Consider the following 17238-nt stretch of genomic DNA (forward strand, 5'->3'; position numbering starts at 1 on the left):
ATCTCACTACTTTTAGTCTTCAGTAGGACATTTTTCTCAGACAATTTGGTGGAAACAATTCATGACTTTAAAAATAGATTTTATTACATAACCCCAAAAAATAACCAAAGGAGTGGTCTGTGCCCTGGTATATTTTGCATAATTTTATGTTACAATGAGAAATCCAACAGACCACCACATAAAAGACAATCCAGGGTAATTATAGTTTCAATCGTTAATGAATGTGTTTTTTTTTTTTTTTGCTAAAACATTCTAAAAGAACATGACAACGTTACCAAAATTAGGTGGCTATGTCCACTTACACTCCAGTCAGGAGAGATGAACACTATTCTTCCTCTAATGTCATTTACCAACCCTGAAGTTTTCTTCACATCCAGTATTTGACGCATCATGGTTTTAATTAGATTACATTTGGATGGAGATATAATAATGAGCAGCTTTAATAATGACTGACGCAATAGCTAGACTTCAGCACAAATGTAAAAGTACATTTTTAATGTCCTTATGTGGCAAATGCCTGACAACTGTTTTGCTTTTATTTAGTGATCCATTGTATGGAACAAGTTTAGTACAGTCAACTATATACAGTATGTGTCTTCTAAATGTATTCTAGTAGGCTACATTTCAATTCCATTTATGCTGTTAACATATACAGTATGTACAGGTACTGTGGCACTCACAACCTATAAGCAAAACAATTTCTACGTCCTTTTATAGTAACGTCAAGACATTTATATAAACATCCTTTTGATGCACGCATTCTGTATATGTTAAGACTGGCAATTTACAGCTGCTAGTTTGAAAGCAGATGTTTTTAAATCTATTAGGTCAGCCTAAGATAAAAAATAAGGCAATGTATACTGTCACACACTGATTTAACTGCAGCAGTCAAAGATACTGTTGAACAGGGTACTAAAAATCATTGGAGAAAGCCAGGAACCCCTCAGTGACGTCTATAAATAAATATAAAATTGTGAGGAAGAAGTGGGAACAAATAGCCTTGGACATTACGCACACACTCAATGACCAGTATAGCCACCTACCCTCAGACATAGATCTCTGGCATATAAATCTAAGAGGGCAGCTTCTAGTTTTGTGCCAACATCCATAAAACTCCTCAACTCTTGTAGTTCTTGTTTTCATTTGTATCTACAGTACCAGTCAAATGTTTGGACACCTATTCATTCCAGGGTCTTTATTTGTACTATTTTCTACATTGTAGAATAATAGTGAAGACAAAACTATGAGATAACACATGGAATCATGTAGTAACCAAAAACGTGTTCAACAAATCATAATACAGTATACTTAATTGCATTCCAGGTGACTACCTCATGAAGCTGGTTGAGAGAATGCCAAGAGTGTGCAAAGCTGTCATCAAGGAAAAGGCTGGCTACTTTGAAGAATCTAAAATATATTTTGATTTGTTTAACACTTCTTTGGTTACTACATGATTCTATATGTGTTATTTCATAGTTTTGATGCCTTCACTATTATTCTACAATGTAGAAAATAGTCAAATAAATAAACTCTTGAATGAGTAGGTGTTCAAACTTTTGACTGGTATTGTATGTGTATATATGCATGTGATTGCATAGATTGCTCCTAATCTATTACACTACATGTTTTTGTGTTCTATATTGTTATTTGTCTTGTACAGACCCGTCACCCCACATATAGTTCCCTCTCAGGAAATAAAAGTTATTTTAATTGATTTGAATGAAATTGTATGTGTGGTATAATTTGGAGTTGGCTTCTCATGATGAGACCCCTTTGCTGACAACAGTTATTGGTTGTTTGGTTCCGGGTCGTACCATGAAAGTCATGCCATACGCCTGCTTTGACTGTGGCCCATTGCTAGAAAGTAGAGGAAGAAAAAATGATTAGTTAAACACTTATGTTGTTCTTGTCACATTCATCAATATTTTTTATTACATCTAGCTAGCATCATTCTTTACTGTGAGTCAAAACTTGCAATTAGAGACACTCCTAGATAAAACAAAATTATACCAAACTAGTCACAACACCCTAAGCTTAAACAATAAAGTTGTACAATTTTGTGAAAAACTCTAACAGATAAAGTAAAGAGAGCAAGGCCTACCTGATGGGTACTTTTGATGGAGCTGACAAAGCCTGAGAATTCATGGCCATTTTAGTCTCCAGCTCCTTCAGGTCCAGGCCTTGTGTTTTGGCTGACAGGGTGGCATTCTTGCTCTTTGCGGTGATAACAGGGGTCTTCGGGGTGACCCTGGGGACAACAGGGACCATGGTCTCCTCCGACAAGGGAGAACCCCAGTCATCAGAGTCTGTCTTCATGGCCAGCATTTTGTTGTCCATTTTGTGGTCCATTTCCAGCATCTTCTTCTGCAGGATGGTCAGGAGCGTGGCCTGGCTGGCTGAGAGGGAGGAGGGCGCCTGGGTGGGAGGTGGCTTGGGTGTGGTCTGAACAGGTAGCTTGGGTTTGACCTCCATGACGGGAGACAGGAGTTTGGGAGGGCTTGGGGGTTTGGGTTTTGGAGGAGGGGGGGGCGCAGGGGAGGGAGTTTTGACAGGAATGATAAGGCCGGCAGTGGGGGGCAGGACTGGAAGGACAGGGGTGGGAATGGGGTCCAGGACCTTCTTCGGGGGAGGGTCAGGTGGAGGCGAGCTGGGGGGAGACTCCACGACATCATCATGGTCATCGAATTCGGGAGGGGGAGGGAGTAATGGCAAGCATAGGTCCTCCCTGTTCTCTTCATTCCTGACAAGGCTAAAGGGGGAAGGAATCCTCTGCTCTCCACTTTGTTTCTCCACAGCCAGGAGCCCCTGAAATACTGGATTTACAATTGGCCTCTTTTCCACCACTGACTCAATGATCTGGGGTTTTGCTGGAGTCTGGATCACCACTGGGGGCTGCACTGGGACCACAGACTGTGGATTATCTTGTGAGGTCACAGAAGTGAATGAGGTGTACCTGGGGACGATGGTGAAAGAATTGGGATTGGATTCGCTGTGCTGGATGCTGGTGGATGGCTCATTACTCTTTTTGCTGTTTTCGTGTGACAAAGTGGACCTGTGCTTCTCTCGCTCTTTAGCCGCCATGAGAAGAGCCAGGGGGGAAGTGGCAGGACCCTCCCTCGTCCCAGTGACCGCACTGAACTTTAGGTTGCGCAGTTTACGATCCAGCATAGGACTGAACTTGCGACTCCGGTTTGGAGACACTTCGTGTTTGACCTGGCTAGCCTCTATGGTTACAGGGGCAGTGATCACCTGAAGCGTTGGTGATGCTTTAGTGGGGGTTTTGGCAGGTTTGTTGATAGCCTGCTGTGCTAATAAAGGCAACGGCTCCACTTTTACTTCCTCCCGAGTCTCAGGTGGGGTGGGTTGGCCTTGAAGGGTGGCTTGAAAATTATCCTTTAACTCCTTCAGGTCTTGCTCCAGCAGCATACCCGAGCTGTTTCTCCGGGCTGGCTTAACTGGCGGTGCCACAGAGGGGGCTGTCCCATTGACCTGGACATGGATGGAGTCAGTAGACCCAGGGTCATGCAGCAGTAGGATCTGCTTGTGCCTATTTTCACCTTCCACCTGCCTATCTAGAATGCCGGTCTTAGGAACACTGTAGAGCTTAGCTGTGTTCTGGGGGTTGAAGCTGGAAGGCCTAGGGTTCTGTACAGGGGGTGCTGGGGCTGGAACCTGGGGGAGTTCACACATAATGGGGATGGAGGACAGCCTCATTGGCTTCGTAGGCGGTGTCTTCAGGGCTTTCAGAGCAGCTTGCCTCATGTCTGTAGGGGGCTGTGGAGGGGCAAACTTTGGGGGCTCTGTGATATCAGGGACAGTGGTTGGTGGTGGTGTAGAACTGGACAAAGAGGAACTAGAAGCACTGGAGGAAGTTGACGGGGGCTTCGGAGGGGCCATAGGTGGAAGTTTCATGGAGGTGAAAACATTCTTGTCCCCTTCAAAGGGGGCAACTGATGGTGGTTTTGATGGTGGTTTTGATGGGGGTTTTGGAGGGGGCATGGAGGGAGGCTGAATGGAGTCGAGGTCACCCAAGAAATCTGGTGGGGGAGGGTTGAATATGGGTGGAGGGGGTGGGGGGGCCATCGAAGGTGGAGGTGGAATAAATATCTCTCCATCCACCAAATCAGGTACAGATATAGCAGATCCATTGGACAACCGTTCGCCGTTTACTATAAAGAGAGAACAACCATCAGAGACACAAGAAAGTACAACTATACTGAACAAAAATAAAAACGCAACATGCACAAACTTCAAAGATTTTACTGTTACAGTTCATAAAAGGCAATCAGTCAATGAAAATAATTTCATTAGGCCCTAATCTATGGATTTCACATGACTGGGCAGGGGTGCAGCCATGGGTGGGCCTGGGAGGGCATATGCTCACCCACTTGGCAGCCAGGCCCACCCACTGGGGAGGCCTGGCTGCCAAGGCCCAGCCAATCAGAATGAGTTTTTCCCCACAAAAGGGCTTTATTACAGACATAAATACTCCTCAGTATGGAAGATTTCTGGGATTTTTTTATTTCAGCTCATGAAACATGGGAACAACACTTTACATGTTGCGTTCATATTTTTGTTCAGTGTATTTTATTATTGTTAGAACTTATTGTTGAAGTAAATTATTTAACTTTTAGTTATGGTGAAACTGATTACATTACATCTGATCTGTACCCTCCCGCTCTGCAAACATGTTTGTGAATGGCTGCTTGGATGCTTTCTAAAGTGTTATTGTCCAAGACCTTAGACAAACATTTACCTGCTCTATATATTTCAGCCTTTACGAAAACAGAGTTGCTTTGAATTTGTGATGAACTGTGATCAACTAGATCTGTCTAAAACCAGCACGAAGGCTTAAATTCACAGGAGTGTAAATGATTTAGCTACACAGCTTAACTCCGGTATACACAGGACAAAGACCCTCACCTGCCCCGTTGAACTTTGGTCTGTTGAAAGGGGGGAGGACAGGAACTTTGGGCGTTGGTACATTAAACCCTTGTACAATATCAGAGGAGGACTGTGGGAAATAATGACAAAAGACATCAGACTGTTGACGTTTCACTCTGATGTCAGGCTGTAGAGATTGTAAGTGGAACTGAATGTGAAAGAAAGGGAATGGATTGGAGAGCAGAGATATCCCACTGGGCAAAAACTGGTTGAATCAACGTTGTTTCCACATCATTTCAACCCAACAATTCTATGTGATGACGTTGAATCAACGTGGAAAACTGATTGGATTTGCAAAAAGTCATCAATGTAAGGGAATTTAGGTTAGAAGTTGGGTGAAAGAAAGTCCAATGACAGGGTGAAATCTTTGGTTGACTTCACATTGAATTGACGTTCGTTGACAACTCAACTAAATGTAAATCTAACACTCAGGAAACAAACTGGTACGTCAGTGTACGCAAGTGGTGTCAACTGCCAAAGACAGAGGAATGCCAGGCACATTCAATCTGAAGGGCTTTTCATAAAACAAATGTTTTTACTTTAATCATAGTCTGGGCTTCCCAGCAAATGGTGTCTTTTTCTATAATGGAAAAATCCTCATTGTGCAAATTGAGGCTACAGCATCTCTTACATAGTCTCATAGCCCACTGAGCACCCCCACCTGTAATGATTCAACAATAATGTCCTCCATTGGTATACTGTATCTAACCCCTTTCCAGACACTAGCTGCAGCTTACTGGCCCAGTTTGGGCATTTTTCAGAACATTGCTGCCACTGTCATGCCTCATCCAAAGACAGGGTGTAGTGTGGGCAAGGCACAGGCAACACTCCCATCTCTTCATTGTCATGGTTCATCCACAGGCAGGGCGTAGTGTGGGCAAGGCACATGCAACACTCCCATCGTTTCACCTAAGCAAACATTAAGTGGGTATGACTACCTCTGAGAAAAAGGGCTGTGCCGTCATGTTGCTGCCTGCTTGTGTGACTGACTGTTCTCAACACAGCCTGAACACCTCTAGACATAAACACAGACTGTTTTGACACAACACAAGCCCTACAGACAGAACAGAGAAATGCCCTTCCAAAGCTGATAGACTGGTCAGAATCACCCTACATACAGTAGAGACTGAAAGTCACTCCTTAGGACCTAACCACACCTTGACCAGTGTAATTACCCAATACTGGGTCTGAGGGCCTCCAATCTAGCAAAACAATCGAAAGTAAGGTTCACCCATGTAACTATAAACTGTAATCAACTTACTGCCCTTGGCCTTATGGTCAGGCCACAATCACTTGGTTTGTTTATATAGAACTTTCACATGGTAAACGCTATATCCAAAATGCAGAGGACACATCAATAACTTTGATTCAGCTGTGGAAATATTAAGTCATTCGTGGAAAAGGTTCAGGTGTGGTCCATTCTCAAGAACCCTCAGTTACACTGTATCTTTAAAACAGCTAATGTGAACGGAATGCCTGCCTTATTTAATGCCTTAAATATGTCATGAATGCAGACTTCATAGGGGCAGGCAGCTCCTTGCAACGGCACAAACATTTTACAAGAAGCGAAGGGTGTGGCATTCAATGCGGTTTCTGATCCGCCTTCATTTCTTCTTTCTTTCCATGACTCACTGGTGAAAGTCAAAGCAGTCAATCCGAGCAGTCAGTCAGAGCAGTCCAACCCCTGTGCTGCTGGGTGTGCCACATCTAATACATGTCAGAGGAGCAGTCACATAGGACACTCCCCTTTCTGAGGTAGGCTTTCATACCTACAACAAAATGACAACGTAAAAAATTCAGATACGGCTGGTCTTTTCTGGATCTACTACAGGGACACCATAATGAATAGAAGGCAAATGAGCTTGGCGCCATATGCCAGGTCCCAGACTGTACAATACCCAAGATTGTGGAAACCAAAGGTGACATTCTTATAATAACTGTGTCCCCATGAGAATGTCTAAGTAAATAGGGTGTGAATTTCTGAGGACAAACTCTACAGAAATGACTTGAGAGGACTGGGTAAACACCCAAACAAATTGCATGCATCCATGTCACATGGATAGCCTACTTGCAAATACATATGGGTTACTCCTTCTGTTATACATATGAATAGCCTGTGCAAGTGAAACCTGCCGGTTAGAAAAATATGCTTTCAAAGTGACAGGGTGTGAGTGATGGATGGGTCTGACTCTGCAGTGGTCACACAGAGATTAATGATTACAGGAACACCCTTCATGAGGCAATGCAGATTATCTTTCAGGCACTACAAAGACCTTTTTAAGAAAGAATTCACAATTTAGCAGACAGTTATGCAAATGTAGAGACGTAATATGGGGCCTTCTGCATTCGCAAGAAGACAAGCCCGGAAACAAGTTCCATGTGATAATCATCTTGAAGTGTTAGAGAACAACAACTAGAAGATTGACAAAGCTTGATCAGTCTCAACAAAAGATGCAACACCGTCTTGAGTGTTGGAATGTAGATTTGAAAGCTATTAATATTTCCGCACATCATGCAGAGTTACTGGAACTTACCGTGAAGTGCTTTACTGTGGGTCTGTTCCTTACTTTGGCAGTGCCTGATTCAGGAATGGCTGATGAATCCAACACCAGCTCAACATTGTCTGAGAAAAAAACAAACACACAACCCACCACTTTAGTCTACAGTATAGATAAAAACCAACCAGTCTACCATTCAGCTGATCAGCACAGCTCTGGAAGGAGATGTAGTCTAGTGACTGCAGAGTTTAGTAATTTGGCATGTGCATAATAACAGGTTAATGCATTTTGTCTGCAGTTCTCAGAATTACTGACAAACTATTATGTAATGCTATGCTGTTTACTCTGTCGGGGGATTTCTCTTGTTGACAGCAAAATAGCATTTAGGTTACAACTATTCAAGCTTACAACTATTCAAAGCAGTTAAATGATTGATTCTAATCAACAGAAGAGGTTGTCACCTTATTGCTCAAACACTGAAGCCTAAAATCATGTAGTTCCATAGAGTACAGAATACAGTGCTTCTCACATCATCCATGAATCCCTATTTACCAATGGAATGTCAGGTAGGACATAGAAGTGTGGTGCAACATTCATAACAATCCCAGGGGTCATGAGTCATGAGTGTTTACAGTTCATCAACACTGACCTCAGGTTATTCAAGATATGGTTATTGGGCAGAGGTGGGATTGAGGCATATAGAATGGGTCTATATAAAAGATTACGTGTGAAACACACTCATTTGGACATTAGGCCACTCACCACCTGATTGATTTTCAAGTGAAATGTGACTTTGCCAGAGATGGTCTATATTGTTTGTAGATAAAGGAAAAAAACATATCTGTATCTACACAAAACACATTAGTGGTAAATGGGTTTGTGTGGAGTAACTCTTGTGATTCTGTATGGCTCAGTCAGCCATTCCAATGTTAGGCATGTCACTGTCAAATAACTAACTGATGAGAGAAATGTCATAAAGCGACTGCAGTCAGTGAGACACTGGTCATGCTCTGCTCTCACTTCAAGCACTGAGACTCAGACTGATATGACTATGAACAAAACATTATACAGCCCTTCAAAACAAGTATGGAAACAACAGCCAGTGTATAAAGTGTTTTGGCATCTACAGTTACATTTCCCAATGGGGCATAATAGGCATTTTCCTATTGAACACCTGCATAATGTAAAAATACAAATATCCCATCCAGTGGCATGTTTGCACTTCGCAACCAACCACCTCTCCACTGTTAGAGGTCTCATATGAACAGATCAGCAAAGTTTTCAGAACTCTATGGGGTTTATTCATATTTATGTTTTAATTAGTCCCAACTCCCCAAAGCCTGGGAAACCCTTATGTCAGGCAGTTGTGTTCTCCTTTGAGTATAACGACTCTGGCTCAAAATTATACGGTATTTGATCAGGGAGCAGTCTGTTTTAACATCTCAATAGCATACCTACTGGTAATAATATGTATAATGTTGTAATCATTTTTGATACAGACATGTTTTAAAATAATCGCAAGGAAAAAACGTAATTCCTATTCATGTGTGCATTTAGGACACATCTTTTCACCCACTTATCTGTCACAATAACAATTGCAAAGATCGGGACAGTCGTCAAAGAAAGACTGTTGATCACATGTCAAATTAATAATTAAATTGTTAGTTTTATATAATTGCTTAATATATGACAATAAACACTTACCCATCTCCTTGACTTTAATATTGGTGTCGAAAAGAGATTGGGTCTTTCGACCCAAAAAAAACGTTGACTTTTTCATTTTGATGTCCTATTGGTCGGCCTATTATCCAAAAGAATCGTTAACACATGATGTTAAGCAGGAGCTTCCATAGACAGGCGTAAAAAACGTATTAATCTATTAATTCGGCTTAACGACAGGTGTATTACTGAATCCTCAATGATTCTGTGAAAACTTCGAGGGAGAGAAAATGGCCACCGCCCCCTCTCCTATGCCTCCCTATTTTGTAAACCGACAGGTAAGGCAGAGAGAGAACAAACACATCATGCCCCAACCCTGTGCCTCCCAGCCAGCACGCCAACAATGTTTGACAGCAACATTCCAATGTCATACAAATCTTTCCAACTGTCCTCTCACTTCCCCCTGTTATGTCTCATTGTGGGTGTTGATGTGCTTGTTCGATTTAGAAATAGTATGATTATTACTGTTAAAATAACAGTGTGAGTCAGTTGTCCTCTTCAAGCCAAGGGCTGGTCATGATGAGCAGGTGTAAACCCCCATAGAGATACAGTTGGCTGTATAACAAGGACCATGCTCTTCATTATAATCAAATTCGATTTATGCTGGCCATTAGCAGCCAAAACCCAACGTGTTTTACAATGGTGAGAGGCGAGTGTGTAAATTGAGGGCCAGAATTAGTGTAATGCAAGGGGTTTTCCTTGACCTGATCCTGTTGGTTTCCTGCTTAACTCCGTAGAACAGGTTCTGTGAGTTACTAATATTTTTTTATTTTTTTTGTCAATGATTTGATTTCCCTCCCTTTGCCCATTGCTGAATCAGAGTAGTATGTGATTGGTCATGGTTTGGTCTCTTGGTAACACTGCCACAACACACAGTTGTTTTGCAGCCAGAGGAGGATGATAAACCAATGGAGGATGCCCCCCCCTCTGTCTGGTTCCTCTCAAGGTTTCTTTCTTCCAGGAATACTTTTTTTGGAAAGTTGGCACTGTGCTGCTGCTACACCCCATGGCACAAAAGCGTTGCTACATTTGTCCTCGGATATATGGTATAACATAGTCCAGGGGTTCTCAAACATTTTGGGGCTCAGGACCCCTTTTGTGATAGCAAATTCATCAGGGACCCGCTCATAATCAGAACAAACTCGAGTGTTACGTGGGGCGGAGCAGGTGAACCCAAGTGCAGACAGACGAGGAGACAGGGATAAAGTAACTAAGGTATTTATTGAAAAGCAGGGGGAGTTGGGGTGCAGGCCTGAGGCTGAGGCAAGGGGAGTAGGGGCAGGGTAAGCAGGTCTGGAGCAGAATCCAAGGAAGCAGTAGAGCGGGTTCCAGGGCAGGGAAGCAGGACTGACGAGACGAGGGACTGGAGACAGGGACCAGATTCAGACCAGACGGAACTGTAGCAGAGAGAAAAGCAGCATCAGGCTAGGGTAAAAACAGGCACAACGGGATAACAACAGGACTTGACCCAAAGACTGACTGAGCAGAGGCTACGAACTGGCAGTGTGGAAGTGGCAGGGCTGAGTATTTGTAGAGGCCTTGATTGTGGAACAGGTTGCAGCTGGTGGGGATCTGCTCTGCCTCCAGCACACCTGTCTCCACTCACACAGAGATAGCGGGAGAGAGCACTGGGGGAGTGACAGCAGGTTAGGAAGAGTTTTACTATGACTTTGCAGTGCATAGCCAGCCTGCCCTGGAAATGAACATTTGAAAGGCCTACCTCTTGGCATCAGAAATAACATTTTGCAGTTTACAAGCTAATTTCCTGCAATTTTACACATTTTGTCATGGGACAGAGATATTTTTTGTTGTTGCAGCTTTAAAGCTAATATCTTGCAATTCTACACATTTTGACATGAGGCAGAGAGAAAAGGTTGCAGTTTTAAAGCTCAAAGGTAAACCCATTTGAATTCAATAACTTTTTGACAGCATCCCTTCTGTTTTAAACAAAATTTCCCATACATGTTTGCCCATAGAAGAAGTGGTCAGAAAAGTAACTTTTTGGACCTGAATGTTTTTTCTCTCTGGTATGGTGGGGAATGCAAAATTAGTTAACTTTTAGCACCTTTATCAGGTGATAAAAGTGCTTAAAGTTGACCCATTTTGCAGACCAGAGACATCCATGCATTCGTCACTGTCACAATCGCCTAGAGTGGTGGGTGCAGAGTCAAATGCAGAGAGCAGAGGATACTGGGGGAAAGTGACTTTATTAGGATTCCCAAAACGAACGCCCCAAAACAACAGGCAAAAAATCGTCAGAAAATAGTCCAACCCAACACAGGGCACAAACGGACAGGAACACAACACGCACAACCTGACTAACAGAAAAACAATCCCGCACAAAAATTGGCGGGCCTAACAGGCTTAAATAGACATGAATCAAGAAACAAAATAAGAGACAGGTGCAACCAATAAGACCAAACAAACAGAAAAGGAAAAGGGGATCGGTGGGGGCTAGTAGACCGGTGACGACGACCCCCGAGCGCCACCCGAACAGACAGGAGAGCCACCTTCGGTGGGGGTCGTGACAGTACCCACCTCTGACGCGCGGCTCCCGCAGCACACCGCCACCGGCCTCGAGGGCGACCCGGGGGGCGAGGCGCAGGGCGATCCGGGTGGAGGCGGTGGAAGTCCCTCAGTAGTGATGGGTCCAAAATGTCCCCCCACCGGTACCCAGCACCTCTCCTCCGGACCGTACCCCTCCCAGTCCACGAGGTACTGTAGGCTCCTCATCCGGCTTCTAGAGTCCAGAATAGAACGTACAGTGTACGCCGGGGACCCCTCGATGTCCAGAGAGGGCGGAGGGACCTCCTTCCTGCAGGGGACCAGCCACCACCGGCCTAAGGAGAGACACATGAAACGAGGGGTTAATACGATAGTAAGGAGGAAGCTGTAACCTATAACACACCTCGTTTATCCTCCTCAGGACTTTAAATGGCACCACACACTGCGGCCCCAGCTTCCGGCAGGGCAGGCGGAGGGGCAGGTTTCGGGTCGAGAGCCAGACCCGGTCCCCCGGTGCGAACACGGGGGCCTCACTGCGGTGCTGGTCAGCGCTCCTCTTCCTCTTCTGCCACTAGCTTGTTCCAATGATTTCTGGACGGCTCTCCAGGTGTCCTTCGAGCACTGCACCCATTCCTCCACCGCAGGAGCTTCGGTCTGGCTCTGATGCCATGGAGCCAGGACCGGCTGGTAGCCCAACACGCACTGGAACTTTGACATGTTAGTGGAGGAGTGGCGGAGGGAATTCTGAGCCACCTCCGCCCATGGGACGTACCTCGCCCATTCACCAGGCCCGTCCCGGCAATACGACTGCAGAAACCTACCCACATCCTGGTTCACTCTTTCCACCTGCCCATTACTCTCAGGGTGAAAACCCGAGGTCAGACCCCCAGCCGTTCCATGAACGCCCTCCAAAATCTGGACGTGAACTGGGGACCCCGATCAGAAACGATGTCCTCAGGCACCCCGTAGTGCTGGAAGACATGGGTAAACAGAGCCTCCGCAGTCTGTAGGGCCGTAGGGAGACCGGGCAACGGGATGAGACGGCAGGACCAGGATCGTGGTGTTTCCCTGAGACGGGGGAAGGTCGGTGAGAAAATCCACCGACAAATGTGACCACGGCCGTTGTGGAACGGGGAGGGGCTGTAACAACCAATAGGCAGGTGTCAAGGAGCCTTGCTCTGAGCGCACACCGAGCAGGAGGAGACATAAAACCTCACGTCCTTGACCAAAGAGGGCCACCAGTACCTCCCCCTAAGACTCTGCACTGTCCTCTCGATACCAGGATGACCCGAAGAGGGTAGTGTATGGGCCCATCGAATCAAACGATCACGGACAACAAGCGGCACGTACTGAACACCCGCTGGACACTGAGGGGGTGCAGCTTCCAACCGTAACGCCTGCTCGACCTCCGCGTCCACCTCCCATACCACCGGTGCTACCAGACATGAAGCTGGAAGGATGGGAGTAGGATCGATGGACCGCTCCTCGGTGTCATAGAGACGGGACAGCGCGTCAGCCTTCGTATTAAGGGAGCCTGACCTATAGGAGATCTTGAAACGAAATCGGGTAAACAAAACATGGCCCACCTGGCCTGACGCGGATTAAATCTCCTCGCTGCCCGGATATACTCGAGATTACGATGGTCAGTCCAGATGAGGAAAGGGTGCTTGGCCCCCTCAAGCCAATGTCTCCACACCTTCAGAGCCTTGACCACAGCTGACAACTCCCGGTCCCCCACGTCATAGTTCCGCTCCGCCGGACCGAGCTTCCTCGAGAAGAAAGCGCAGGGGCGGAGCTTCGGTGGCGTGCCCGAGCGCTGTGATAGGACGGCTCCCACCCCAGCCTCAGACGCGTCCACCTCCACTATGAACGCCAAAGAGGGGTCCGGATGAGCCAGCACGGGAGCGTCGGTGAACAGCTCCTTCAGGCGACTGAAGGCTCTGCCCGCCTCTGCTGACCAGCACAAGCGCGCCGGCCCCCCCTTCAGCAGTGAGGTAATGGGAGCAGCCACCTGACCAAAACCCCGGATAAACCTCCGGTAGTAATTGGCAAACCCTAAAAACCGCTGCACCTCCTTTACCGTGGTCGGAGTTGGCCAATTACGCACGGCTGTAACGTGGCCACACTCCATCACCACCCCAGAGGTGGAAATGCGATAACCCAGGAAGGAAACGGCTTGTTTGGAGAACACACATTTCTCAGCCTTGGTATTTATTAAGTTGATGGTTTATATTTAGGATAATGTTTTACAGCTTTATCATTATATTGTTTATTTTAAAACCATCTTATTTGATTATTGTGTATATATATGACATATGATGATGCCACACAGAGCGCCAGAGAAAATTACAGACACCTGTGATAATCTGAAGTACCCAAATAGGCCTCTAGATGTCATCTGATAAAATTCCCCAAAAACCTTGAGCGTTACCAAAGTTCTGGTAGTTTACTAGTAAACTTGGAATGTTTCCTGTAAAATACCCCCCCCCCCTGCCCCCCTTTGCAACCCTACTTGCAAGACTCCTTAGAATCTCAGGAATGTGCAGAAACACATTATATATATTTTTGGCCCTCCAGGTAAACTTAATCTCTCTTGTGAGAGAGACAGTGCAGTCAATTAGTAGGGACGGTCTGCAGCACCTTCTTATGGTTGTCTTAGAGACAAGTACTGGACTGGTAAGTCCTGTTTCTATGTCCGCAATGGGAAGTCACCATGTCGACCGATGCTGAGACATTTTTTAGAATGTGCTGGAAGGCTCTACCCATGCTCCCCCAGCTCTGAGAGCACAGCCATGTGTAGTCTTTCAAAAAGAAATGAAACACTGGATCAGCTGCAGCGCCAGCAGCAGTGCATGTCAAGAGTGCCTTGAATGTTTCTGGACGTACTTTGAATTACTTAATCCTAGTGGTGTAAAGTAACTAATTAAAATTACTTTGAAGTACTACTGAAGTCGTTTTTTTCTGTACTTTACTTTACTGTTAATTTAGCACTTTTTCCTCCACTGCTCAATGCAAAGGACATGTTCCCAGAAACAAAACAAAGCCAAACAATATGACAGATTTATGCCTATAATAAAGTAATATTCTATAAATCAGATTCTGACAGATTGCAGTACAGTATAGTTTGACAATTGTGAGTAATGGTCTTTGTGGACGTCAGATCTTATAGAATCTTATAGAGTCCTTTGGAGGTTGACTCTGAGTCCTCATTAGCTATATGCAGGGCCACCAGGAGGCAGTCTCTGTTTGTGGGGGGAAAAAGAATGGGAAGTTGAGGCTAGACGCCCATCACGGTCTCTGCTCAGTCCAGTCACCGTTCAGCCACTTTCTCCCACCGTGATGGAGCTGACACCAGATGGAGGAGCCTTAAAGAGGTCTCAGGTAACTCAACAACTGTTGTAGACTTACAGCTGAATGGTTCACTTAGGGCTGAATGAGAGGATCTTGAGAGGGGGATTTGTGGGAGAGACAGACCAATAACACAAACACTTTAAGGCTTACTGAAATACTGGGCTGGTCAGTCGTCTCACTGACGTATTCTGTATTATGTAGAAGACTAATGTTGTCTGTCAACAGTTGGACACCCATTTCTAAAATGTCAAATGTACTGTATCTTAACTACATTCGTATCAGCATTTCACAGCAATAATGGATCATATCCTGAAATATTTTAGGATAGCCATACCCTCCCCACATTCTGATCAATATAATCAATATAAATCCATACTGGATATGTAGCTATTTAAAAAAAATAGTTGTGCCTTTGATCCTCTCAGGTTCTGAGGAACCCACTGAAGACCCTGGTGCCTGTCAACGCCAGCAGGAGCAGAGTGGTGGTTAAGCAGATGGAGCTCCTGGTCTTCTCCTGGCGGCAACGACAGCATGGGAGGGCTCTGCTGCCCCCCATGACCCACCCAGGCCATGCCACCAAACCATTCAGTGGTCCCCGCTGCAGCCCGGAGCCCCTGCCTCAGCTCAACGTGGGCTCGAACTCCCTGATACCCTTTTACACAGTGGTGAAGCCCACCTGCGGCTACCGCTTCTCCAGGGAGACGGACCACAAGCACCGGCACATCGGCATCCCTGCCGGCAACCCAGTCATGTGGAGGAGCTGCTATGCATTGGCCTCACAATAAACATGCAGTATAGCCTAAAGCTGCCCTGTATAGACTAACAAAGTTAAACGTTTATATCATGAGTGATAAGAATATTAATTGTTATAACTGATATTAAAATGTGGCAAACAAGACCTTATTCAACCCCTTGATGCTCTGTCATTGTGACATTTGGGCAGTGTGTTTAAATAGCCTGGTCTCCTAGACTAGTAAACGTAAAACCATTATGTTACATTTGGTATGGTTACATTAAACAGATGGTTACTTAATTTTCATTCAAAAATTCAAGTAGGGTTGTTGGTCGGGGTGGATGAGTGGGCATATAACACGAATGTCTAGCAACCCAAAGGTTGTGAGTTTGGACAACTTTAGAATTTAGTACTTTTTAGCTTCTTCCCCTAACGTTAACCCTAACTCCTAGCCTAGCTAACGTTAGCCATCTAGCTAACGTTACCCTACCTGGCTAAAATTCGTAACATACTGTACGTTTTGCAAATTCGTAATATATATTACGAATTGTTATTCGTAACATATCATACGAAATTGGTGATGTACATCTGTAAATCTAAAAATGTATGCATACTATATGGAACGTAACATTTTATGGTGTGTCTCAGATTTACTTACAGAATAATACGAAATCCTCTGAGACCAGGTTGGTCGAAACAGATCTCATTTGGCAGTTCCCACATTCCCATTCCCAAAAGGCCTTTTCACACTGCATTGTTCTTAGCCCCAGGCTATCTTAGCCCCAGGCTAAAACTGGCCCTGGGGTAGCTTATCCTCTGTTCACACAGGCATTTGTTTTGACACAACACAATGCCACGAATGTCTCAAGTTTTGAGGGACCATGCAATTAATTTCTGTACCATAAGCCGCCTCCAAAATCGTTTTAGAGAATTTTGCAATACGTCCAAACCGGCCTCACAACCGCAGACCACATGTAACCACGCTAGCCCGGACCTCCGGATCTGGCAACAGCGGGATCGTCTGAGTCCAGCCATCGGACAACTGATGAAAATGTGGATTTTCAAAACTAAAGAATTTCTGCACAAACTGTCAGAAACCGTATCAGAGAAGCTCATCTGCATGCTCGTTGTCATCACCAGCATCTGCTCACCTTCGATGGCCACTGGCACACTGAAGAAGTGTTCTCTTCACTGATGAATCCCGCAAGGATCTGTACACAATTCCTGTAAGCTGAAAATGTCCCAGTTCTTCCATGGCCTGCATACTCACCAGACATGTCACCCATTGAGCATGTTTGGGATGCTCTGGATTGACGTGTACGACAGCGCGTTTCAGTTCCCGCCAACATCCAGAGGCTTTTTTTCACGCCCCCAATAGAAAACGTCCTCCCACGCCAAGGGGTGTATGACGATATCCGGTTGTCGTCTGTAGTCTCGAAATTCGAACATCGAGTTTACCCAGTCACTGCACAATTTGCCATGAGTGAT

The 17238-nt window shown here is 45.2% G+C and overlaps 1 protein-coding gene across 5 annotated transcripts; it reads right to left on the reverse strand.

Moving 5' to 3' along the window:
* Positions 1-62: 62 nt before the first annotated feature.
* LOC129848421 (uncharacterized protein C6orf132 homolog) lies at positions 63-17111 on the reverse strand. Of its 5 annotated transcripts, none has more exons than XM_055915666.1 (7): positions 16902-16992; positions 11700-12001; positions 9147-10558; positions 7479-7567; positions 4924-5014; positions 2102-4169; positions 63-1857 (listed from the first exon to the last, which is right to left on the reverse strand). In XM_055915666.1, the coding sequence occupies exons 3-7, from the start codon at positions 9220-9222 to the stop codon at positions 1758-1760; spliced, it is 2424 nt and encodes an 807-aa protein (XP_055771641.1). In that variant the 5' UTR covers positions 9223-10558; positions 11700-12001; positions 16902-16992; the 3' UTR covers positions 63-1757. The 5 variants fall into 5 exon arrangements, with proteins under 5 accessions (XP_055771641.1, XP_055771646.1, XP_055771647.1 ...); XM_055915671.1 differs by having other exon boundaries at positions 10660-12001; XM_055915672.1 differs by lacking the exon at positions 16902-16992 and adding an exon at positions 17021-17111 and having other exon boundaries at positions 9147-12001.
* Positions 17112-17238: the final 127 nt, after the last annotated feature.

This window comes from Salvelinus fontinalis, chromosome 3 (genome assembly GCF_029448725.1).
Source record: "Salvelinus fontinalis isolate EN_2023a chromosome 3, ASM2944872v1, whole genome shotgun sequence".
Lineage (NCBI taxonomy): Eukaryota > Metazoa > Chordata > Actinopteri > Salmoniformes > Salmonidae > Salvelinus > Salvelinus fontinalis.